General features: G+C 42.2%; 1 protein-coding gene across 13 annotated transcripts in view; it reads right to left on the bottom strand.

Annotated features, from left to right (window-relative positions):
- LOC144506416 (dystrophin-like) overlaps positions 1-24895 on the bottom strand; it is a 1861003-nt gene that overhangs the window by 952548 nt on the left and 883560 nt on the right. For all 13 annotated transcript variants that reach the window (XM_078232507.1, XM_078232503.1, XM_078232508.1 and 10 more), the window contains one exon: positions 1594-1722. In XM_078232507.1, coding sequence (XP_078088633.1) covers positions 1594-1722 — 129 coding nt within the window. The remainder of the gene's footprint in view (positions 1-1593; positions 1723-24895) is intronic.

Genomic DNA, 24895 nt, shown 5'->3' with positions numbered 1-24895 from the left:
ATGATGCATTTAATGTACTAAAACTATCACAAGGCTCTTCACAGGAATGTTTTCAGACATAATTTGACACTGAGCCTGCAACCAGGTACTAGGATTTAGATATTAGGATTAAAACTTGAACAAAGGGATTGGGTGGGATTCTCCGAAAAAATCCAAAGTGTCAAATTTGCATAAAAACTGCAGTAAATCTCACCTGGTCTCACCTGAAGAAGGGGCTTGGGGTTCCGAAAGCTTGCGTGACTTTTGCTACCAAATAAACCAGTTGGACTTTAACCTGGTGTTGTTAAACTTCTTACTATAAAACTGATCCACAGACAATCAAGTATATAGTGTTGAAGTGGAGTGTTTGAAAATTAGCAGCACCCAGGATAATAATACATTATTTTATATTTTGATAAGCTTCAGTGCCATCTGTTGGCCCAGATTTAAATATACAGTTGTCTTGGTCAACTTAAGAATCTTTACAAGTAAAAATGAACAACATTTTTGCATTGGTATTTTCAATGACCCAGATCTACCGGTGGCCATCAAGATTTCTGCAACCTGATCCTTTTATGATTTTGCAGCCAGTATATCCGCACCTAGCTGAAGCATTACAAGATCAGAGCAGATGCCACTGGAGAAGATCATTGGGTGCAAGAAGAGACAGGAGAATGGAGGGCACACACTCTTTTCATGGCAGTATCTGCCTTATTCAATAAGATTTTAAAGGTCCCAGCTCTTTCAGTAAGTGAGTTAATGAATGGGTCAGTGAATGGCTGAGTGCTTAGTCAGGTTGGGGAGGTAGTCAGGTGTTCTGGGATGGTCAAGTGGTGGTCAAGCATTGGGGGGGGGGGGGGGGGGGGGGCAGTGGTCAGATTGGCCAGGGGGATATAGTCAAGATGGGCTGAGGGGAATAGTCACATTGGTCAGGGAGGCTAGTTGGGTTGGCTCAGAGGGGTAATGGGGTTGAGTGGGGGAGGTGTCGGTTGTGCTAATCAGTTGAGTAGCACAGGCTGAGTTAGACCGGGTATTAAACAGTGTAACATTTCCAGAACATCAGAAACAGGAATTAGGACCAGAAGGCATATTTAGCCCTTCGAGCCTGCTCCACCAACCAATCAGATCATGGCTGATCTCTCCCTGGTCTCAAATCCACCTCCCCACGTGTTCCCCATATCCCTCTTTCCTTTTAATTAGAAATATGTCTATCTTCTTCTTTAAACCATTCAACGATTCAGACTCCACCATGCTATGGGACAGCAAGTTCTGTACATCTGGCCCTAGTCTTCAATCTGAAATCTATGTCAGAGATTTCTGTGGAGGGCCCCAGCCAGTGCATATCAGCCCATCGGAAGTTTCAACTTCCTGGGCAATTTCACCGCATATACGTGTGTCAGGAATACCACAGGATCTGACACACATCTCCTAATGTATGTGCCATCACCGATCATCTAGAGATGGAGATTTAGGCCACCATGTTATATCTATTAATGGCACCTATAAGCATTTGGAATTTTTCCCATTGTAGTTGTTAAATTTCATACACTTTTCAGTGCTACAATGTCAGAACTTTATATAATAGGCACATTGTTCAGATTAATTTAAGATCACCTGTGCTATGTCAATTTGAGAAAGAACTCTCCCTGCAGATTTGCTCTGACCAACAGCATCAGGACCTTGGATCCTTCTCTTCATTTCTTCCAAACTGATCTCGTGACTGGTCAACTCGGACTGGATTTTCTGTTTAAAAACCAAATGCATGAAGTTAAACAATAATATTATTTCAATATTTAAACTATCATTGGGTTAATTACTGGCTCAGATTTCACATAGATTAGACCTAACAAAAAGCACTGATGTTGTCCTTCACCATATTGATTCTAACAGCATCGCGACGGCTCCAAGAAACTCCAAGGCAAATCCAACACTTGTGATTTTTGCATCTAGAAGCAGCAATAATCCACCAGTCTCAGTCTTAACAAACCGAACACTGCCACGTTTTATGGCTTATATTTTACTCACAGGAGAAGTTACAAAAGTCATAGAAAAGGTAGCAAGAATAAAACAACTGCATCCGACTGCCCCAATGATATTCCAACCTGGAAAATAGATGGAGAGATTTCCACAGCACTGAAAGCCTTTGGCTATTTAACAGAACCTTCTTGAAGTTGTGCTGCATCGTGTCTAAAGTTCAATTTAGTTGCAACTTGTTGTTGTTCTCAAGATAGATAGATTTGCATTTATATAGCACCTTTTAGATCTCGACACTCAAAAGTACATTACAACTAATGAAGTAATCTGAAGTGCAAGTCAATGTCATATTATAAAAATAAGTCAGCCAATCTGCACACAGCCATGTTCCACAAAAAACGTGATAATTCCCTCAAGTTTACTCACCAACAGCCTGCTCAGTTTGTGTCCTGCAGAACCTCTTGATTCTTGACCTCTATACAACTTTAGTCTAACCATGGTCTAGAGCTGAAGTCCAGAGCTGTGGGTGACCGCACTTAACATCAAGGCAAAATTTGATTGAATATAGCATCAAGGAGTCCGAGCAAAACGGAAGCCAATGGGAATCGTGGGGAAATCTCCATTGGCTGGAACAACTTGACCATTGTACAATATTAAAAGTACGATATGGGTGCAAGTTGTTGTTGTAGAATTGCACAAAACGATCCAATTTCACTTCACATGCCAAACTTGCAGCCAATGCCCATCAACCTGGGCTGGATTCAAATATGTCTCAAAAATAGGCCTGTATGAAAATGAAACGCCCTGATTCTGTCATTAACTTCCATGATAAAAGCATTTGTCATTTGTCACAAGGATAAGTTGTCCTTTACCGTATGGCATGGCCACAGCCATCAAGATATTCCTAGAAATATAACATATATTAAGAAGTGCAGTGTATGGGTGACAAGTTGACAGAGGCCTCTGCAAGGAAGTGTGGGGGTTGGTGGGGCAATTTACAATTTAACAAGCATTGCTTTCGCTGCTGGTTGACATGGGTGAAAATTACAGATATGAATTTTAGGACTGCAACTTTCTACATGACACACAAAAAGAACTGGCATTTCCAAAGAACAGCATAACACATTTCAAATTGGCTGTTGTTGGCTGTTTATAGGATTATGTTTACAGTATATACATCATACATGATATATTACACATGGTACAATGTTGCAGTGAGTGAGTTTTGCAAAGTGCCTTGGATTGTGCATGACCCTGAATATATGTTCTGAGAACGACAGTGGCAGCTCATGAATACTTAACAACTTGCAAAGATACAATCCAAACCATAGTGCAGGTTTCATACCATCCACATTCATTGAGAGTGGAGAGCTATTAGAATAGTGACAGTGACTTAATAATGTGCAAATTAATGAATACAGTTTGTGATTTATTTTGCAGACTGAAGAATAATTCTTGGGGACTCAGTGGATTCTTGTGTTGTTACTTCATCATAAAAGCTTTCAGCACCAATATATAATCAGCTCCCAGTGCCTGAACTAATACAAGCTTCAGTTGGCTAATTATTTTTAATGTAGTTCAAATATTTGTACAGAAAAGCAACTGTTGGCAGTGACTAATTAACTTTCCTGTCAGTGATCATTTAACAAGTCTGATTTGATTGTGTATCAGCAAACTACATGCCAAAGTTATCTCAAAACCAGTTTTTTAAAAAAATCAATGACAAGAGTCGCTCTTGGACAGAAAATGGAAAAATTCCAAGGGTTTTATTGGGATGAAGTTGGATAAAAGTTATTGCTTTGATAGCATGTATTCCAAAAGGAATAGGGAGTTTTAGCACAGGAAGAAGTGATTCAGTCCTCGCGGTATTGAATTATACCACTCTCAGTGGCTGAGTTTACACAATTCCCAGCAGGTTAGACATTAAAAGGGAAAAAAATGGAGGGGGAGGGGGAGGGGTGGCGGTGGTGGTGGTACTGGGGGTGGAGGTTCAAGGTAGTGGTCAGGAGGGAAAGCTGGCTGGCGGAAATCCATGTTTTTAATGTGGGATTCACATTCAGATAAGTACATTTTTACAAAATTTCCTTTCTGTTGATGCCCTGCAGTGGCGCCCTTAATAGATATTGGTTAGATCGCTTGTTGATATGGTTTTCCTGAACACAACTGGCTGTACACATATGACTATGCAAGGGGTCCAACACCTATTTCAAACATGTCTTCACACTTCAAAACAACTTACACCAATGTGGCAAGCACTGCCAGCTCATTTATTTCTTGCCCACTGTAATTGGAAGCTTAGGCAGTGTTTGAGCGCAAAATAGGGCACGGGTGTCAGATTTTTAGGTCTCATGGGAACATGCAAACATTGTTGCCTTAGCCCTTCCTCACAACTCAGACTCTTCAAATCATATTGTCCTGGGAAATTTGTCACACTTTCTTCAGGCTGTTCCATTCTTCCCATTGTGAGGAGCCTAAAATTGCACACAGCTTGCCATGTGTGACTGAACCATCATTCTGTACAGTCATCATGACCTTTCTTACTTTATATTCAATCCCTCCTTGAACACTGCAGTCCTCCTACTATGATGTTCTGTGCATGTTCCATACCCATTGTCTCCACCATGGGTAGCTTTCAGTTGCATCTCATCTACATTTTGAACTTCCATCCTAACTCACCATCTTCCTCTCCTCCTTTAAGACTCAGCTTAAAATGTACCGTGTTGACAAAGCTTTTAGTCATCCCTCCTAATATGCCCTCCTTTGCCTCGGCATCAATTTTTGTCTTCTGTGACATGCCTTAGCATGCCTTTCTGCATAAAGATGCTGTGTAAATGCAAGTCACTGTTATTTGTTCGGGATCTTGCAAAATTAGTGATGCATAAAACATGCTGAGGAACATGCAGATTTTATTCATAATATAAGACTGTGTTAGAGCTTGTAAAAATATGAGGGCAATTTATATGAAGATACTAATACATCATATGAATAATGTTTCCATAGTCTAGAGTTGAATTATATTTTAAGATATCAATGAAGAAACTAAATAAAAATAACAAATACATTTCAAGATTTATCTTATCCTGTTTTATTTTCAATATTTGCCATTTCTAGAGGTAAGCATTATTTACAGATTAAGCTATGATTTTGTTTTGAAGGAAAGATCAACCGTTTTAAAATGTGAACCATAAAATAAGCTCCAATCCGCATCCTGTTGTTCGAGAAGATGAAGTAATCAAATTGCAACGAAGGCAAACAGCAGCAGGATCAACATACTCATAATCAGAATGTACGCCATTCAGGTAAACAACTCTACAGCACTTTCATGTAGCAGTAGTAAAGAAAAGCACTAAGGGCTGTGGGGAATTCTGTTTTGTCACATTACTGATCTGTGTACTAAACTCTATTAGTTCGCTAATCAGAGGGAAAGACAATTCTCACTCAATTTACCACGTGAGAAATGTTTCCAATGTCAAGTGACACCCAATACAATTTTTCTACTTCAATGCCATCAAGAATTTTATATCATGTATTGTGTATTGCAGCTCCCTAGTCCCAAGTGGTCCCTGCACCTGGTGAACTGTACTGGGATTCAAATTAAAAATCTTTGATCAAGCATGGCAATGTGCCACTTTCACAATATGATGGCAAATTAACACGACCACAATGTCCCCAGATATTATAACAGTAAATTAATAGTTAGCTTGAGCTAAGCAGTAATCAGGCATTTCACACACAGTTGCACAGATAGTAGCAGCCAGAATATCAAGGAAAGCGAGGCAATGAGGCTGGTGGACTTCCAAATTTATCTACAATAAACTATACAATAATTTTTTCAAAGTTTAATACACCTACAAATATCACTGGTACATGTGCATGGATTTTAATTATTTATTTTGGTAATCCTGTTATCAACAGACCATTGAAATGTAATGGCTACCTTTGTGTAAAAACAATGCTAATACAACACATCAAAATTTGAATGCAAGGAGCAAATGTGCAATTTTTTAATGACTTTGTAAATTAATAACTAGTGCATCTCCCCATTCACAGATTAAGGACTCAGTATATGAGCAGACTAAGGATCAGAATCATTACTTGACATAGAGAAGGAAACAGCATCTGCAGTATCTATGAAGTGTTAATTTGCTTTGTTTGTATAGCGCGCAAGAAACAATACTTTTCACTGTATGTTAATACATGTGACAATAATAAATCAAATCAAAAATGTATTGCAGTGTAGTGTCCATGCAGTGGTAAGAAAGTTGGAGGCCATAATTTTGGAACTATTAGTTCCAAATCCTATTTAATGCCTTAGTTTAAAATTCATTTATTATTGTCACAAATAGGCTTACATTAACACTGCAATGAAGTTACTGTGAAAATCCCCAGACAGCACACTCCAGCTCTTGTTCAGACACACTGAGGGAGAATTTAGCATGGCCAATGTGCCTAACCAACACGTCTTTCGGACTGTGGGAGGAAAACAAGGCACCCGGAGGAAACACACGCAGACAGGGGAGAACGTGCACATTCTGCACAGACAATACCCAAGCCGGGAATCAAATCCAGGTCCCTGGCGCTGTGAGGCAGCAGTGCGAACCACTGTTCCACCTCTAAGCAAGCAGCAAAAAAGTGAGCCACTTCTCTGGAGAAAGGCTGAGTGTAAATGGAAAAAAAATAGATCAGTGACTCATTCCGCACATAAATGACTAACGATTTTAAACTAGTAGCCAGGAGCAGGTCACATTTCATACCTGAAGACTTTATCAAATTTTCACAACTAAGAGGCTTAGATTTATCAATTGAAAATTCTAAACCAAGACTAGAGGTGGAAAGAGCATTAATCAGTTTTTCCCCCCAAGATTGATGTGGTAATATTTTGCATAGATGCTGGCACGATAAAAAAAAATCTGTAGTTGTCTGACATGCAATCCTGACAGACGGTGTTCCCAGATGCCAATGGAGATGATGCAGGTAATTATCCTCTTCATTTTATTTTAATTTGAAGGATATAACACCTGCATTTTCATACTCATCAAGCTTATTATCAGGCGGCACTGTGGCACTGCTGCCTCACAACGCCAGGGTCCCAGGTTGAATTCCAGCCTCGAGTCACTGTCTGTGTGAAGTTTGCACTTTAGGATTTTGGGAGAAGGCAAAAAAACGGCACGAGGTGAGTTGCTCTTTCGGAGAGCTGGTGCAGACACAATGGGCCAAATGGCCTCTTACTGCATTGTGACAATTCTGTGATTCAGTGAAATCAGGTGATATCTGACAATAGAAGCATCATTGGCAGTTCATCCAGGAAGCAGCCATGGTTCCTTCATTCTGTAGCAGTCTGAAGTATTTGCATTATTTGTGGGGAAGCTAACAAACAAGGATAATCATTATCGACCACACTATTAGAAGCCTGGATATCTCAGCATCTGTTTTTCAATGCTCACCTTCAATCTCCATCTTCAAGAAAGGTATGTCTTGCAGTTTTGGTGCATTGAATGACTATGTACAGATAGTAATTGCTATGGATAATATTTCAAATATTAATGTACAAAAGTCCTGGCTGTTCCTAACTTCGCTATGTGTCATGATTGATGAATTCGCAAGGAATGCCAGGAAAGCTACTTTTGCCATTCTCAGTGTCCTTCAGTGCAGTCATGTGGGGTGGATCTGGATGATTGCATCTTCTTTACTGACTATCCTTGTGCACCATCTCCCCCACTCCCCACAGCCATGCAATTGACTGCTTCCACACCAAACACTATCAGTTTCCTTTGATCCATTTCTTAGCAAGACCTCCAAACCTTCAATCTCAACAAAAGCAGCATTGATCATTTATTTCCACTGCATCTTTTGAAATCATTACTAATTTATTTTGTCATAAGCAAGCTTTGCCTTTAACCATGAACTCCAGCCCTTTAAGAGCAACTGCATGATGGATCTTCACCCAACCCCTGCTCATCAAGTGCACTGTAGAACAAACTCTTGACTCATACTTTTCAAGTACCACCAATCTATTCAAATTAGATGGAGGAACTCCTACTTGGAAATTTAACAGACACTCTGAGCTGGTGGCAAATGCAAACCGATTGATACTTATTGAAAAGTCAGTGACTAGAGGGCTGTTTTTCAACATTAGAGTGAACAAATGAACAACCAGTCATGTTGTCAACATGAAAAGAGTGAAAGTAACTTAGTCATCTTATTTTTCTTCTCTATTTATGGAACCATTTGTGTTTCTTTCCCCTGTCCCTCCAAATAAAAATCTCAAGTTTCGTCGCTTATATTATATTGTGCACCATCTACCAAAAGTCAAGATCAGGTTTCTACTCAGTGTTAAAGTTTATGTGGCACCTTGTTGCAGTTGATACGATTCATATATTAAACCGTTAAGGAGGTGGATGAAGAGGAGTAGTGAATAAATAAAGTCGCCATATTCCCAGATGATCACAGACTGCTCTTGCCTTTGAGGGGAACAGCTGACAGGTGGTGATTTAACCTGAGGAAGACCACACCTCAAGTAAGGGACAAGTTTGAGAAGGCAAGCTTTCATCAATAACTTCAGCTGGTATGGGAATTGAAACTGCGCTGTTGCTCTGCATAACCAATGCTCTTTCACAAATGCCATGAACTCATAATTTAACTCATGGGGCAGCATGGTGACATAGTGGTTAGCACTGCTGCCACGGACCTGGGTTCAATTCCGGCCTACGGTGACCGTGTGGAGTTTGCACATTCTCCTCATGTCTGTGTAGATTTCCTTGGGCGCTCCAGTTTCCTTCCACAGTCCAAAGATGTGCAAAGGTGGGTTGATTGGCCAAGTTAAATTACCCCTTAGTGTCCCAAGATGTGTAGGTTAGGAGAATTAGCAGGGTAAATACATATAGTTACAGGGATAGGCTCTGAGTAAGATGAGTCGGTGCAGACTCGGTGGGCCGAATGGCCTACTTCTGTATTGTAGGGATCCGATGTTAATGGTTTATTAACACCTCAAGCAACAGTGAGTTATGATGCTCTTTCCTACAAAAGGTAAAGAAAACCAAGCATTATACTATACAGCAAAAAGGAATGGGATGACAGTCACCAAAATGTGTGTGTCGACACTCTCACTTCCTACCACCAGTGCAAACAAGGTATAAGATCAGCAAGTTGTGAACTGGTGGGTTTTGCCATTCCAACACATGGCCATGTCCTTGCTTTTAAAAAAATATTTCTTTAAACAAGGGCATCATTGACATGGTAAGAAGTTTAACAACACCAGGTTAAAGTCCAACAGGTTTATTTGGTAGCAAAAGCCACACAAGCTTTCGAGGCTCTGAGCCCCTTCTTCAGGTGAGTGGGAATTCTGTTCACAAACAGAACTTATAAGACACAGACTCAATTTACATGAATAATGGTTGGAATGCGAATACTTACAACTAATCCAGTCTTTAAGAAACAAAACAATGGGAGTGGAGAGAGCATCAAGACAGGCTAAAAAGATGTGTATTGTCTCCAGACAAGACAGCCAGTGAAACTCTGCAGGTCCACGCAACTGTGGGAGTTACAAATAGTGTGACATCATATGTCACACTATTTGTAACTCCCACAGTTGCGTGGACCTGCAGAGTTTCACTGGCTGTCTTGTCTGGAGACAATACACATCTTTTTAGCCTGTCTTGATGCTCTCTCCACTCCCATTGTTTTGTTTCTTAAAGACTGGATTAGTTGTAAGTATTCGCATTCCAACCATTATTCATGTAAATTGAGTCTGTGTCTTATAAGTTCTGTTTGTGAACAGAATTCCCACTCACCTGAAGAAGGGGCTCAGAGCCTCGAAAGCTTGTGTGGCTTTTGCTACCAAATAAACCTGTTGGACTTTAACCTGGTGTTGTTAAACTTCTTACTGTGTTTACCCCAGTCCAACGCCGGCATCTCCACATCATCATTGACATGGCCACCGCTCATCAATTCCTAGTTTCTGTGAGAAAATGATAGTTGGTCTTCTAAGTTTGATATCACTAAATGGCTAGCTGGGCCAGTTCAGAGAGCAGTTAAGTGTCAACCACTTTGGATTGGAGTCACAAAAAGATCTGACAGAGTAAGGACATCAGGCCTCCTTTCTTAAAGGGCAATCAATTACGTTTTTAAAACATTTTTGCAATATCCCACCCCTAATTTAAAATGAATTGAATTCAAATTCTCAAACTCTAATGATAGAATTTTAACTCATTTTGCCTGATTTATTAACCCAAGGCTCTGGATTACTGGTGCAGTTACATAAACACTATGCTACCTTATCTAATGTAAGATGTAACATAATTCAACAGGCTGTATATTGCAATATATTTTAATATTTAACACATTACAATTTTCACCTTCAGAATTATGTTCATTTCTAATGTTATTTTTATTTAATTTTAAATGTCCATCAAGAGGAAAACAATTGAGAATGGTTCCCCCTCTGCTTCACATCAGTGTTTCAACCATGGCCATTTCAACCAGTAAAGTTCCCTCTCCTTGTCCTCAAATAGTACATACCTCCAAGCCCCCCAGTGTGCATATTTCAACTTTCTACATCACCATTACAGTATGCTTCAGAGACTATGCCAATTTAGGCTCAATTTGATCGGAGTAAAAGCCAGTTTTGTTTGGGGACCTACATTCAGTGGGAGTTGGTTTGCAACTCCATTTATTGATTCCATAATAGACCTTTCAAAAGAGCACAGAGGAGTGATGTTCTCCTAAGCAAGTTGGAATAGATATGAACCCTGGATGCGAAGGTATTTCTGATGAGATATCAAAGGAAGAGCCAAAGAACAAGTATGTAGAATACCACTGGAGTCTAAAGGAGTAAAAGACATGTCACTCATGTGGTGATTATGTGCTACCAAGAATTGTAGCAAGAAGAAAGACTGAATGGGATAAGTGTTCCAGAGTCTTGTATTTTTGGGAAGTGATTTATTGGAGAAATGTATAGAATTATATCAAAGTTCTTCAACACCAAGTGATAATAGACTTCAAAATAGAGGGTACTGGAGGCAAGTGCCTTGGAATCACTTGAACTATTTGATGTGGCTGTGAGGTGTGGATAATACTGTGGGACATATCTGGATGGATAAACTAGGATGAATACAGTCACTTTGTGATCAGGCTTGACAGCCCTTTGCAGTTATTATTGAAGTTGCTTAATTTCAGTGTGGGATGGCAATCTCCTGAAGTTACAGGAATGAGGAAGAAATCTGCATGAGTGATCAGACGGGCAGCACAGTGACACAGTGGTTAGCACTGCTGCTTCCCGGCGCCAGCAACCCGGGTTCGATTCCCGGCTTGGGCCACTGTCTGTGCGGAATCTGCACATTCTCCCCGTGTCTGCACGGGTTTCCTCCAGGTGCTCCGGTTTCCTCCCACAGTCCAAAGATGTGCGGGTTAGGTGGATTGGCCATGCTAAATTGCCCCCTAGTGTCAGGGTAGGGTAAATGCATGGGGTTATGGGGATAGGGCCTGGGTGGGATTGCGGTTGGTGCAGGCTCGATGGGCCGAATGGCCTCCTCCTGCATTGTAGGGTTCTATAATTCTATGAAGGATTCTATGATCAAATGGAAGAGGCAGCTAAAAGAAGTTTCCCGAGGAGACCCGGGAAATGGAAGAAAAAGTGGGTACTGAGATGCACGTGTAACATTTTCACAAGATTAGAGGTCATGCTGTGAACTGAGATGTTGAATGGATATGGAGGAGACAAGATATTATAGATTATGAACTTATCGCAAACTTGGCAACTTTACTCCAATTGTCTAGTCACTTTCAGCATTCGCTTCAAACAACCACAAGGTGGTGAGCAAAGCACATTCTTTACCACAAATACACCAAGACTAAGTAAATGACAGCCCCGGTCTTTTATTCAAATCAACAATACTTGCCAAAACTAATTGCTACAGTAAAAATTAGTTTGCATCCTTTAATTTTTGGGAACTTCAAATCAAAGATTTGCTTAATTGGAATTTAAAGTAATTTACTTTGACTCCTGTGAATGTTATACTTTATGTTCATCATTCAATAATAGGAGACACACCTGGGGATGAGAAACAAATCCATTAATTCTTTGAAGGATTAAGTAAATTTCCTCTATAATCCTGTACATAGGGTCACATGATCAAAGAAGAAATTCAAGGTTTTGGGGAAGCAATTGTTTTAAAAAAATATTTATCAAAATTTATTCTCTTAAAAAAGTATAAGCCTTGCAAAATTAAATACCTAATATGTTTTTTGAAATATCATGTACTGCTCAAGAAATTCTGATCTAGAATAAGGAATTGAAAAAAAAATGCATCTTAAACAGGGAGGCTGAATGGGAGGCACAGTTGCCATTTTGGCTCCATTCTCAATTTGGTGACAGTCATATCCCAACAGTGCAGAAAGAGGTCATTTGGCCCATCGATTCCCAAAAGAGCACCTTACCCAGGCCCACCCCTCTGCCCTATCCCTGTAACCCCACACTTTAGCATGGCCAAACAACCTTACCTGCACATCTTTGGACTGTGGAAAGAAAGCAACATGGAATAATAGACACTATCCTCTCAAAAGAATTTCTGGACAGTCAGGTGACCTCTGTGGTTTCTGGACAGGGACAATAACTTTGGGAAGTTACTTAAAAATGCAAATGGATTTTCTGGGTGCAAAATTATTGCTCCTCAGCAATTCAATGGAAGGGGATTAAAAGTCAATGGCTCCCAGACCTGTCCGCATCATGAAGCTGGAATATCAAATAATGCCTTTCATGGGACACGTCAAAACTACCTTCACATAATTAAAACTAGCAGGAGAGGGGACAATGCCTTATAATTCTTCAAGGGAATCCAGCAAGGCATTCTGGGACCAGCAGCACAGAAGAATCAGCCCCGACAAAAATAAAACCCTGGTTCTAAAGGATAGTCATCACAGGCAGTGAAACAGGCTAATTTGTTTTCACTCGCAAGATTATATTTCCTTTCAACAGAAGCTCAGCCACAAGATTGTATGAACCTGGAGAGAAAATCCTCCAAGCCTGCAATGCTCATACCTGAAAGGACTGGCTGATGATATGCGACTTGTTTCTTATTACTAGCTTAGTAATCTATCTGCCTGTTTTGTTTTTAGAGCTCATCTTTTCTTGTGTATGTGCACCTGTGTTGTTTGAGGGACTTGGTTGTATTTATATTGTGGATGGATTAAATTTTTTTTTTTTTTTTACAGGATGCGTGTCACCCTAGGCCATCATTTATTGCCCATCCCTAGTTGCCCTTGAGGTGGTGGTGGTGAGCTGCCTTCTTGAGTTCCTGCAATGCAGGTACCATAGTGCTGTTAGGGAGAGAATTCCAGGGTTCTGACCCAGCAACAGCGAAGGAATGGCGGTATATTTCCAAGTCAGAATGGTGAGTGACTTTGAGGCGAACCTCCAGGTGGCAGTGTTCCCATGTGTCTGCTGCCCTTGTCCTCCCAGATGGCAGCAGTCATGGATTTGGAAGACGTTACTTAAGGAACATTGGTAAGTTTCTAAAATGTATCTTGCACATGGCACACACTGCTGCCACATGTTTGTCAGTGGTGAAGGAAATGCATGGTTCTTGAAGGAGTGCCAATGAAGTGTCTGCTTTGGCTTTGATGGTGTCGAACCCCCAGAGTGTTGTTTGAGCTGCACCCATCCATGCAAGTGGAGAGTATTCCATCACACCCTAACTTGTACCTTGTAGATGGTGGACAAGCTTTGGGGAGTTAGGAGGCGAGTTATTAATTGCAGGATTCCTAGCCTTTGACCTGCTTGTGTAGCCACAAGTTTTATATGGCTCGTCCAGTTCGATTTCTGGTCAGTGGTAACCCCAGGATGTTGATAGTGATGGATTCAGTGGTGGTAATGTCACTGAATGTCAAGGTGCGATGGATCGATTCTCTCTTTTTGAAGATGGTCATTCTGTAATTAAACATTTAGCCTCTCTTTTGATTTAAACTTATCGGAGAATCTGGTGTGTGTAGGGGGTTGGGAGGGAGGATCGCAACGTATGGAAAATAATCCATGTTGTCCAAGGGCTCATCGCAGATCTTGATAACTGGCAGGGGACTGCTACGCTATGGGGGCAGGTTGTTAGAAGAACCTTGTCTCATAGATGTTTAGTGGAAGCCCATGCTTTCATGAGCTTCAGTGAAGATGTTGATGATGGCTTGGAGCTCGGCCTCAGCCTGTGTGCAGCTGCAAGCATCATCTGCCTATTGTAGCTCAATGACAGAGGATGAAACAACCTTGGATCTGGCCTGCGGGGGATGGAGATTGGACTGACTCCATTTGTTCAGCAGTTTGGCTCCATTCCAGTGGGGAGCTTGCGGAGGGTGAAATGGAACATTGCAGCAAGGAAGATAGAGAAGAGTGTTATGCGATGATGCAGCCTTGCTTGACCCCAGTCTGAACGTGAATTGGATCTATGGTAAATCCGTTGGCCAGGATCATGGTTTACATGCCATCGTGGAACAGATGGAGGATGGTGCCAAACTGATAGTGATAAACCCTCGGGGGGAAGCCAAAAAGGAAGAGGGCCCCCATAATCCACTGCAGTCGAAAGTTTTGAAGGCCTTTGTAAGGTCAAAGCGGCCATGTACAAGGGTTGGTGATGTTCCCTACATTTCTCTTGTAGTTGCCGCCTGGTGAGGATCATGGCTATTATGCCCCTTAATGGGTGGAATCTGCATTTCGACTCTGGGAGGAGCTCTTCTTTGGGGCGGCATGGTGGCACAGTGGTTAGCATTGCTGCCTCACAGCGCCAGGGACCCGGGTTTGATTCCCGGCTTGGATCACTGTCTGTGCGGAGTCTGCGTGGGTTTCCTTCGGGTGCTCCGGTTTTCACCCACAGTCCGAAAGATGTGCTGGTTAGGTGCATTGGCCATGCTAAATTCTCCCTCAGTGTACCCGAACCGGAGTGTAGCGACCAGGGGATTTTCACAATTTTCATGTTGCAGTATTAATGTAAGCCTACTTATGACATTAATAAATCAACTTCAGCCACAGGGAGAAGGTGATTCAGCAAAAATTGTGATGACCTTCCCTGTGGCTGACGGCAAGGAATTTCTCTGTAGTTACTGCAGTCAAATTTATTGACTTTTTGATGATGGTCACAATTATGGCATTTCGGAGGCTTCCTGGCATGTTCACCTCCCAGATAAGTGAAAGGAGGCAATGAAGTCATGGTGCTTTTCAGCCATGTGTTACTGTGAATCCATCTGCTCCTGATGTCCTGTTGTTCTTTAGCTGTCATCTTGTTTTTTCTACCTCATGCCGGTTAGGGGTTGTGCTGCGGTGGGTACCATGCTGTGCGATGGAGTCAAGGATACTCGCATTGAAGAAAGAGTCCCTGTTAAGCAGGTCTTCGAAGTGCTTCAAAGCAATGGGTGCTAACTGCCTCTCTGTTCTTGATGCTGGGCTGAGAGGTGGCAAATGGAGTTTAATGTGGATAAGTGTGAGGTGATTCACTTTGGAAGGAGTAACAGGAATACAGAGTACTGGGCGAATGGTAAGATACTTGTTAGTGTGGATGAGCAGAGAGATTTCGGTGTCCATGTGCATAGATCCCTAAAAGTTGCATGCAGGTTGATAGGATTGTTAAGAAGGCGTACGGTGTGTTAGCTTTTATTGGTAGAGGGATTGGGTTTCGGAGCCATGAGGTCATGTTGCAGCTGTACAAAACTCTGGTGCGGCTGCACTTGGAGTATTGTGTACAGTTCTGGTCGCCGCATTATAGGAAGGATGTGGAAGCATTGGAAAGGGTGCAGAGGAGATTTACCAGGATGTTGCCTGGTATGGTGGAAAGGTCTTATGAGGAAAGGCTGAGGGACTTGAGGCTGTTTTCGTGAGAGAGAAGGAGGTTAATAGAGGCATATAAGATGATCAGAGGATTAGATAGGGTGGATAGTGAGAGCCTTTTTCCTCGGATGGTGATGGCTAGCACGAAGGGACATAGCTTTAAATTGAGGGGTGATAGATATAGGACAGATGTCAGAGGTAGGTTCTTTACTCAGAGAGTAGTAAGGGCGTGTAATGCCCTGCCTGCAACAGGAGTGTACTCGCCAATATTAAGGGCATTTAAATGTTCATTGGATAAACATTGGAATAGTGAAGGTTAGATGGGCTTTAGATTGGTTTCACAAGTCGGCGCAACATCGAGAGCCGAGGGGCCTGTACTGCGCTGTCATGTTCTATGTTCGATGATGAGCATCTCTCCATTATTGGCCAGTAATGAGGTGGGGCCCTGGGTGCTTGGCCATAGGTGGTCTTAACTGTGCTGAAGGAACCTACATGTTATGGTTGTGAGCTAACTGTTAGATCCACCCACCAACTTTTCTTTAAGTCACTGTTTTTTTGCTGGACCTCAGCCTTCAAGCTGGAGTAAAATTCCTCTTTGGACTCACCTGTAGCATCCAAGGTTGGGACATATAAGTTGAGGACTGCAGCATACTGGTTCTGGGCTAGGCTGAGCCAAAGGTTCATGATCCATTTGTTTACCCTACAAGGCAAGCAGTGAACGAGTTTATTTTTAATGGCAAAACTAACCACATGAGGTGACAATCTTCTTCTGAAGAAGGTGTAACTTGTTCCTTGAACTTGATTTCCCCTGCTCGCTGGGACTCACTTAGGGTGGTGATGTCAATGTCAAAACACCTGAACTCCCAGGCAATGATAGCTGTACATCATTCCGGTCTGTTGCAGTTGGCGTTGTCCATGAGGGTCGTGACGTTCCAGGTCCTAAACTTCATTTTAAGGGGGGAAAGATGTCTTGGCGTGAGTTCTTCGAATATGAGGTGGCCCTTACACACCAGCTTCCACACGGGCTTGATGAAACAAGGCCTTGGTCCAGTGGCAAGGGAGTCCAAGATGACTGGAGACTAGGCTCTGCTGTATTGGGCTAGGATTATTCAAGCACACATTTTCCTACTGTTTTCCTTCCTTCAGGACCTATCTCCCTTGGATTCATAAAGTGCAGTGGTATCTGCTCTCCTTGCTGAAGTCTCACTCTTTATTGCCCCGCTGTCCTTGCTGCCTTACTGAAGTCTTGCTCTTTATACCCTTAAAATATGCATGTAGAGTTTACTATGTGTCAAGAAGACAGTTACAAAGGTTTGCAGTGTCTGACAATGAGGATTGGGATGGCTGTCAGTGGTTGTCACATCAACTGTTATTTTGCAGTATTATGTTCTTGTGACTTCTAATCAACAGCAGAAGATATTGATGAAATACACAAACACTATCCAGGTCACAGCCAACCTGCTTTCACAGTCCAGTGAACTGCTTTACTTTTCTATGAAAAACCTGCAACATATGGGATCCCTGTATTTTACTAACTACATGGCTTTCTTCAAACTGAAGTCCATTACTGATATCACTGACATCAGCAACATAAAATTACTTCATGAAGGTCCAGCTGATTGTCGGCACAGTGTTCCCTTTTAACTTTCGGTGGTGCGTGCAACCCTCTGTTTTTGGTGCCCGTTCCACTACTTCTTTTGCAAGGTCATGGAAACATATTATTCATCCCAGAATAAGGTCTTTGTGATACCTTTCAGTTTGCTGCACGGCCACCAATGTGGCCAGCTTTCGTGGAAACATACCTCATGCACAGTACTGCATAATTACCTGGTCAACTATTGAGCAGTGCTGCCTTATGCAGGCAATAAGACCCACCAGCAAATAACATTTCTCCACAGCTATTTTGTTCATTCCCATTGTCAATGAACTCTCAGCAACAATAACTTGCATTTATTTAGTTTCTTTTAACCTAGGGATAAAGCAAGACTGCAATGTTGTACCAAAGGAAATATGAAAGAACATACAAACAGATGAAGTAGAAGCAGAAGGATCCCACTCAGCCCCTCCAGCCTGTTTTACCATTCGGTATCTTGTTGGGCAAGGGGATACTCAATGACCCCACTTCTACCGCCATCCTGAGGCTAAGATGTTCCAAAGTCGTACAACCCTCCGGAAGAAACAAAATCTCCTCATCTCCTAAAAGGATGACCTTTAATTTTAAAATTGCCCTCTAATTCTGGACTCAGGCACACGAGGAAACATTCTTTCCACGCCGACCTTGTCAAGACCATTCAGAATTTTATATACTTAGCAAGTCACTGCTCTCTTCTAAACTCTAGTGGAAACAAGCCCGGTCTGTTTAAACTTTTCTCGAAAGGCAAACTGCTCATTTGAGGTATCAATCTAGTGAACCCTTTCTGAATCGCCTCCAAGCATTTACATCCTTCATAAAATAAAGAGACCAAATCTGCACACGATACTCAAGATGTGGTCTCACCAATGACCTGTATAACTGAAGCATAACATCTTCATTTCTATGTTCAGTTGCTGTCACAATACAGGATAGCTTTCCATTAGCCTTTTTAATTAATTGTTGTACCTGCTTACTAATGTTTTGTGACTCATGCACCTCAGAATTCTGCAGTTATTCGACGTTTAAGTAATGTCCTGCTTTTTTATGCTACCTGCCAAAGTGAATAACTTCACATTTTCCTATATTGTACTTCACTGCCATATTTTTGCCCACTCAATCAAGTTATCTATATCAGTCTGCAATTTCCTTACGTTTTCTTCACAACATAATTTTCTACCTATCTTTGTGTCATCTGCAGATTTAGTTGCCATGCCTTCACTCACCTCATCAAAGACATTGGTATAAATTGTAAAAAGTTGAGGCCCCAGCACAAACCCCTGCGAAACTCCACTTGTCACTGTTAGCGCGAGTGGGCGAACACGACCACTTCAGACTCAGAGTCAGGTTCAACAGCGGTACAGCTTTATTAACGTCGACGGAGGTGCAATCAGGACATACAAACAGCACTGTCCCAAAAGCACTCTGAAAGCCCGCCGCAATGGGCTACAGTTATACTCGAACTTTGACACGTTTTATGATTCAAATGTTAATGTTTTGTTTACAGTATTTGACTCTGATCATTCTGTTTGATGTTTTAAGTACAGTATCGATGTTTAGGTATGGTAATCGTTTCTGTCCGATGGGTTTATCAATGGTCTAGAATCTCCGGGGTTTCTTGAACAATGGGTGTTTGGCTGATCTCAGGAAGTCTTTTGAGGCCAAGAAGGCTTCCTGATATCACTTGATTAGGTCAGTGGTGCTGATTTGATTAGATGAGGGGGGGTACCTTTACTTTAGTTTCCTTTGGTGCCACCTTGTTTGGCTCCGTTTTGTGCGTTAGACCTTGTTTGCATTTTAAAAGCATGCCTTTTGCCTGTTTGTCTGGATCTGTCCCTTTTAATCTTTAATGGAGGGGTTCTGACTGCAGTTTGGCCTGTTTCATATTATATACATAACTTCATAAATTTGTTGTCCGCTAACATCACATTCTGCCAAGTAGAAAAAAGATCTAGATACGCATACTTCTTGTTTCCTGCCAGCCAACCAATCATCAATCCAGGTCAAATGTTACCCCTTTACACCATGAGCTTTTACCTTAACCTATGATGTGGCACCTTATCAAATGCCTTCTGGAAATCCAAATACAGCACAACTACGGGCGCACCTTTATCCACACTGCATGTTCTTCTTTCAAAGAACTCCAATAAATGGGTTAAATGTGATTTCCCTTTCACAAAACATGGTTGACCCATCCCGATTATCTTGAGTGTCCAGCTATAACTTCCTTCATAATCCATTCTAACACCTTCCCCATGACAGACGTCAAGCTAACTGGCTGATTATTTTCTGCCTCTCTCCCTTTTTGAGTAGAGGGGCTATATTTGCTACTTTCTAGTCTGGTGGAACCTTTCAAATTTTAGAAAATTAAAACAAATGCATTTGCTACCTCATTAATCACTTTTTTTAAAGACCCTCGTGTGAAGTTCATCAGCACCCGGAGACTTGTCAGCCTGCAATTCCAAAAGTTTGCTCAGTACAGCTTGTCTAATGATTGTAATTTAATGAAGTTCTTCCTTCTCGTTCATAAAATCCCTCATGCAGAAGGAGGCCATTCGGCCCATCGAGCCTGCACCGATAATAATCCCACCCAGCCCTATCCCTGCAACCCCACGTAATTACTCTTCTAATCCTCTGACACTAAAGGGCAATTTAGCGTGGCCAATCCGCCTAACCTGCACATCTTTGGGCTATGGGAGGAAACCGGAGCATCCAGAGGAAACCCATGCAGACACAGAGAGAATGTGCAAACTCCGCGCAGACAGTGACCCAAGCCAGGAATTGAACCCGGATCCCTGGCACTGTGAGGCAGCAGTGCTAACCACTGTGCCAACGTGCTGCCCCCACCTCTTTCACCTCTTGATTTACAGATATTACTGGTATGTTTTTTGTATCCTCTATACTGAAGACAGAAGCAAAATATTTGTTCATTTCATCCATCATTTCCTCACTTCCTACTATAACTCTCCATTCTCATTCTCTAGAGGATCTACACTCACTTTATTTCCTTTTTTCATCATAAAATACCCATGGAAACTCTTGGTCTCCATTTATACATTTCTAACCAGCTTCCTCTCATACTTTAATTTATTTCTCCTGATTAACCTTTTAGTCATTTTCTCCCATTCTTTATCATAGAAATCATAGAAACCCTACAGTGCAGAAGGAGGCCATTCGGCCCATCGAGTCTGCACCGACCACAATCCCCCCCACATACCCACCCTACCCCCACATATTTACCCACTAATCCCTCTAACCTCCACATCTCAGGACTCTAAGGGGCAATTTTTTTTAACCTGGCCAATCAACCTAACCCGCACATCTTTGGACTGCGGGAGGAAACCAGAGCACCCGGAGGAAACCCGCGCAGACACGAGGAGAATGTGCAAACTCCACACAGACAGTGACCCAAGCCGGGAATCGAACCCAGGTCCCTGGAGCTGTGAAGCAGCAGTGCTAACCACTGTGCTACCGTGCCGCTTTATATTGTGACCAATCATCTGACCTGCCATACATCTTTGCAGGAGTCACTTACACAACAAAAAATGTTTAAACTTGAGTCATTGCAAAGTTGAGAACCATATATTTTGATGAGAATGAGAGTGGCGAGTGGGTGTGAATAGCCGCATATGAGACCATGGGTGGGATTTTACGACCTCACTCAACCCAAGACGGGAAAATCCCTCCCGAGGTCAACGGACCTTCCCATTGTCCGCCCCTTGCTCACTCCGATTCCTGGGGTGGGTGGGGTGGTAGAATTCTGGCGCATCAGAAGTTGCTGGAGTATAGGAGGATTGTAGGAGAAATTATGCACGGAAATTTCAGTGGTAGATAGGCTGTGGTAGAAACAGAGGCAGATGATGTCACCTGTGTGGTGGGGGGTGGGGGGGGTGGGGGTGGGGGGGTGAGGAGATGCGGGGGCCAGATATTTGGTCTGCATTTTCAGTGAGTTGGGAGCCCCCTAAAAATGGCAGACAGGTCCTAATTCCCCTAATCCTAACCCCATTCCCAGGCTGTCAGATTTTCGGGACTGCCTTTAACGGATACAGGCCGTTTCCTGTCAAACAAAAGCCTGCATGTGGCATGCCTGACCTGGCTGGCTCCATTTTGGATAGAGGGGTGATGTACTCCTCTCCAATTTTCAGAGAGTTTTTTAAGTCATGCTTCACTGCTCCCCAGAGGAGTCATGAAAGCATGGAATTACCATAGCTCGACATCAAGGGCATGAAAGGCCAGAGGGAGCAGGCGAAAAGGCAGAATTTGACATAGTGGGAATGGAGGGGGGATCTTTTAAAAGGCAAGCTGAAAACGTCCTCCTCATGCCCTCCACCAACTTTTTATGGCTCCTCATGCCCCCTTTGCCAAGCTTTGTACTTTCACTCACACCACATGCCAAGCTTTGTTGTTCCGCCCACATTCCCATGCCCCCACCCCCATTCCCACTACGTCAAATTCTGCCTCTTCACCCACTCCCTCTGGCCTCTCATGCCCCTGATGTCAAGCTATGGTAATTCCATGCCGACTGATCCACTATATACTATTCAGAACAAATGAACCCTGTAGTGGCAATAGTATATGTAAAAAGAAGTTTTAAAAAGTAATTCATTCATAATTTTCTTCGATGTTATCTCGAAGCTGATAAAAGTGTCAATAATCCAGACTCATTAAAGTATCAATAACAAAAACTACAAATCTATGAAATCACTTGTTGTGTAAACAAACATTGATAATTTGACAGCAGAGATTTGAGAGCCTGAGTTGTTAATTAAACAATGTTTTCTCTGGGGTTTAGCTGTTTCAACAAATTAATGGATGTTTGGGCTGTCAGCCAAGCCTCAATATGTTGGCCGAGAGCCCAGAGAACTATTAAAGAACTAAAACTGTCTTTGATTGAAAGCATTTTTAAAACATTCTGCTGTCAATACAGGGTTGGCTCGATCTAGACAGTTATAGTTACAAAGGGCAAGGAAGTGACATAGCTTGGCGTAGAAGGTATGAAGGGCCACTGGGGTGCATGGAAGGACAGAGCTTGACACTGAGGTAATGAGGGGTCATACGGGATGGATGGAGGGTATAAGGTGGCATGGCTAGTGAATTCCACATACACCTCTTCTGAGACCAGGGGACATTATTGTGAGGACCATAGGACATTTTAATTTCCATCCCCAAATTACAATTTGTGTTTTAGTGTGAATTGTGGATGCCTCAAAAAAAACCCTTTCAGCTTTGAGAGCTGGGGACTGTGTTAAAATTTTGATTGGCAGTTGCAAGAGGGTCTTGTGAATTGAAAGAAGGATAATGCTGAACCTCAAAGGGCATAGATAGGTTCATAGAATCCCTACAGTGCGGAGACAGGCCATTCAGCCCATCGAGTTTGCACCGAGCATTCCAACAAGGCCCTATCCCCGTAACCCACATAGTTACCCCACTAATACCCCTAGTGTATATATCTTGGGGCAATTTAGCATGGCCAATCCACTTAACCTGCATATCTTTGGACTGTGCGAAGAAACTGGAGTACCTGAAGGGAACTCACTCAGACACAGGGAGAATGTGCAAACTCAACACAGGCAGTCACCCAAGGCCAAGGTTGGTAGGATGGGCAGACAAGTGGCAGATGAAATTTAATGCAAAGAAATATGAATTGATTCGTGTTAGAAGAACATGGAAAGACAATATAAAGTGAAGGGTTCAATTCTAAAGGGGATGGAGGAGCAGAGGAACCTGAATGTATATTTGCATAAATCACTGAAGGTGGTTGGACAAGTTGAGAGCATGGTTAATATAGCATACAGCATTCTAAGCTTCATCTATAGCTCCTATGCATAGAGTACAAATGGGTTTTATGGAGGCGAGTTTCTTTCAGCATGAAGTGTGTTTGAAAATGAGCTTTATTAAATTGTTAGATATTTACTTTCCTTCAATGTCTGTTTCAAAGATATCTTGAGGTCCGCCCATGGTAGATGCTGGGTAATTGGTTTTGTAGGATACATGGGAAGTATGGAGGCATTAGGGGCATCCGGTGGCATGGAGTTCTGAGGGAACATGGTGGTATGAGGGCAGCACAGTGGTATGAGGAGAGCACAGGGTGGCATGGGGGATTTGAGGCAGCTTGGAAAGAGCATGGGGATAGGTCAGTGGTGATGGAGGGTGGTGAAAGATGACAGCTCAATCATGCTGGGCTGATGTTCTGGAGAACTGAGGTGGGCCTTCCAGTCAACCTCCTTGGCACCCACACCCTTGCACACTGCCTGCGGACTTAAAAACCCAAACTCTGCCTGCTCAGATGAAAATATGGCGGGAATGGACAGGGGTGATGGGGTTGGGTTTTCGAACTTGGGAAATACCTTGCCTCATTTCCTGAGTACAACATGGAAAACCTGACCATGGTCTTTATTTTGGGAGAGTACATGGATTCAGAAACTCAGTATGGGATGAACAGACATATTGAACAATTTGGTTCAGCATGAGGCAGTTGCCAGGAAGGGGTTATAATCACTCGTTAGAAAACAGTCTGTGGAGGAGACATTGGAGATTTTCCAGTCTTCAGCTGAAGGAAATTGAAGCTTCGCTATGACTAGATACCAGACAATCAGTGTCAAGGTGAGGAGAGGAAGTGGAATATTAGAGCTCAATGTAACCAGCATACATGTGGAAACTGACCCCGTTACTGCAGAGGATGTCGCCAAGCCAAGTGGGGAAAATGTAGATGAGGAAAAGGAAGGAACTAAGGACAGATTCTTGGGGTATTCCTGAAATAACAATGTGAGACTGGATAGAGAAGTCATTAGTTGCAGTACTCTGGCTATATTAGACACGGAAGAATTGAATCAAGTGATAGCAGTTCCACTAATCTAGACAATGAGGAAAGGTGTTGGAACTGAATGATATGGAGTTGGCTGTGTCTAATTATGTGGTTCTGCACTTGAGGATGTCACCATAGGATCACAATTCTGGAATTTATAGGATTAAAAATCAGCTATGCGGAGAATATGGTTGCCGTGAAAATCATTCAAGCATCATTTGAAATGAGAAATAAAAATGGTGTGCCCTGGGGTATGCAATAGAAATGTAATTGATGTATGCACAATGGAAATATCAAAAAAAATGGATGTATCGGAGGAGTGGGGCAGGTCATTGATCTGAAGGATGAAAAGAGTGGACAGTGAACAGACCCCTTCAAGCTTCAGATACCCATGAATTGGCAAGAAAAGATGATGAACCATGAATGACAGCACAGTCAAGTGATTTGAAAGGAAACTGGATAACCATGAACAAGCTGCTGCCAACAACAGGAAGAAAAGATAATTGAAATGCAATACCAGAATGATGTCTTATATGCAGCATAACGAGGAGAGGCAATATGCTTGTACAGTTTCTGTCAGAGCACCAACTTTTTAAAAAAAAGTGTCCTATGCTTTACATGGGGAGAATGAACAAATGTAATGAAGAATGTCATGCCTTAATTACCTGCAGTTAGGGAATCCATCAAACAATAGGTCTGCTTAATT

Source organism: Mustelus asterias, chromosome 17 (genome assembly GCF_964213995.1).
Source record: "Mustelus asterias chromosome 17, sMusAst1.hap1.1, whole genome shotgun sequence".
Taxonomy (NCBI): domain Eukaryota; kingdom Metazoa; phylum Chordata; class Chondrichthyes; order Carcharhiniformes; family Triakidae; genus Mustelus; species Mustelus asterias.
This window is presented reverse-complemented; position numbering and strand designations above follow the sequence as displayed.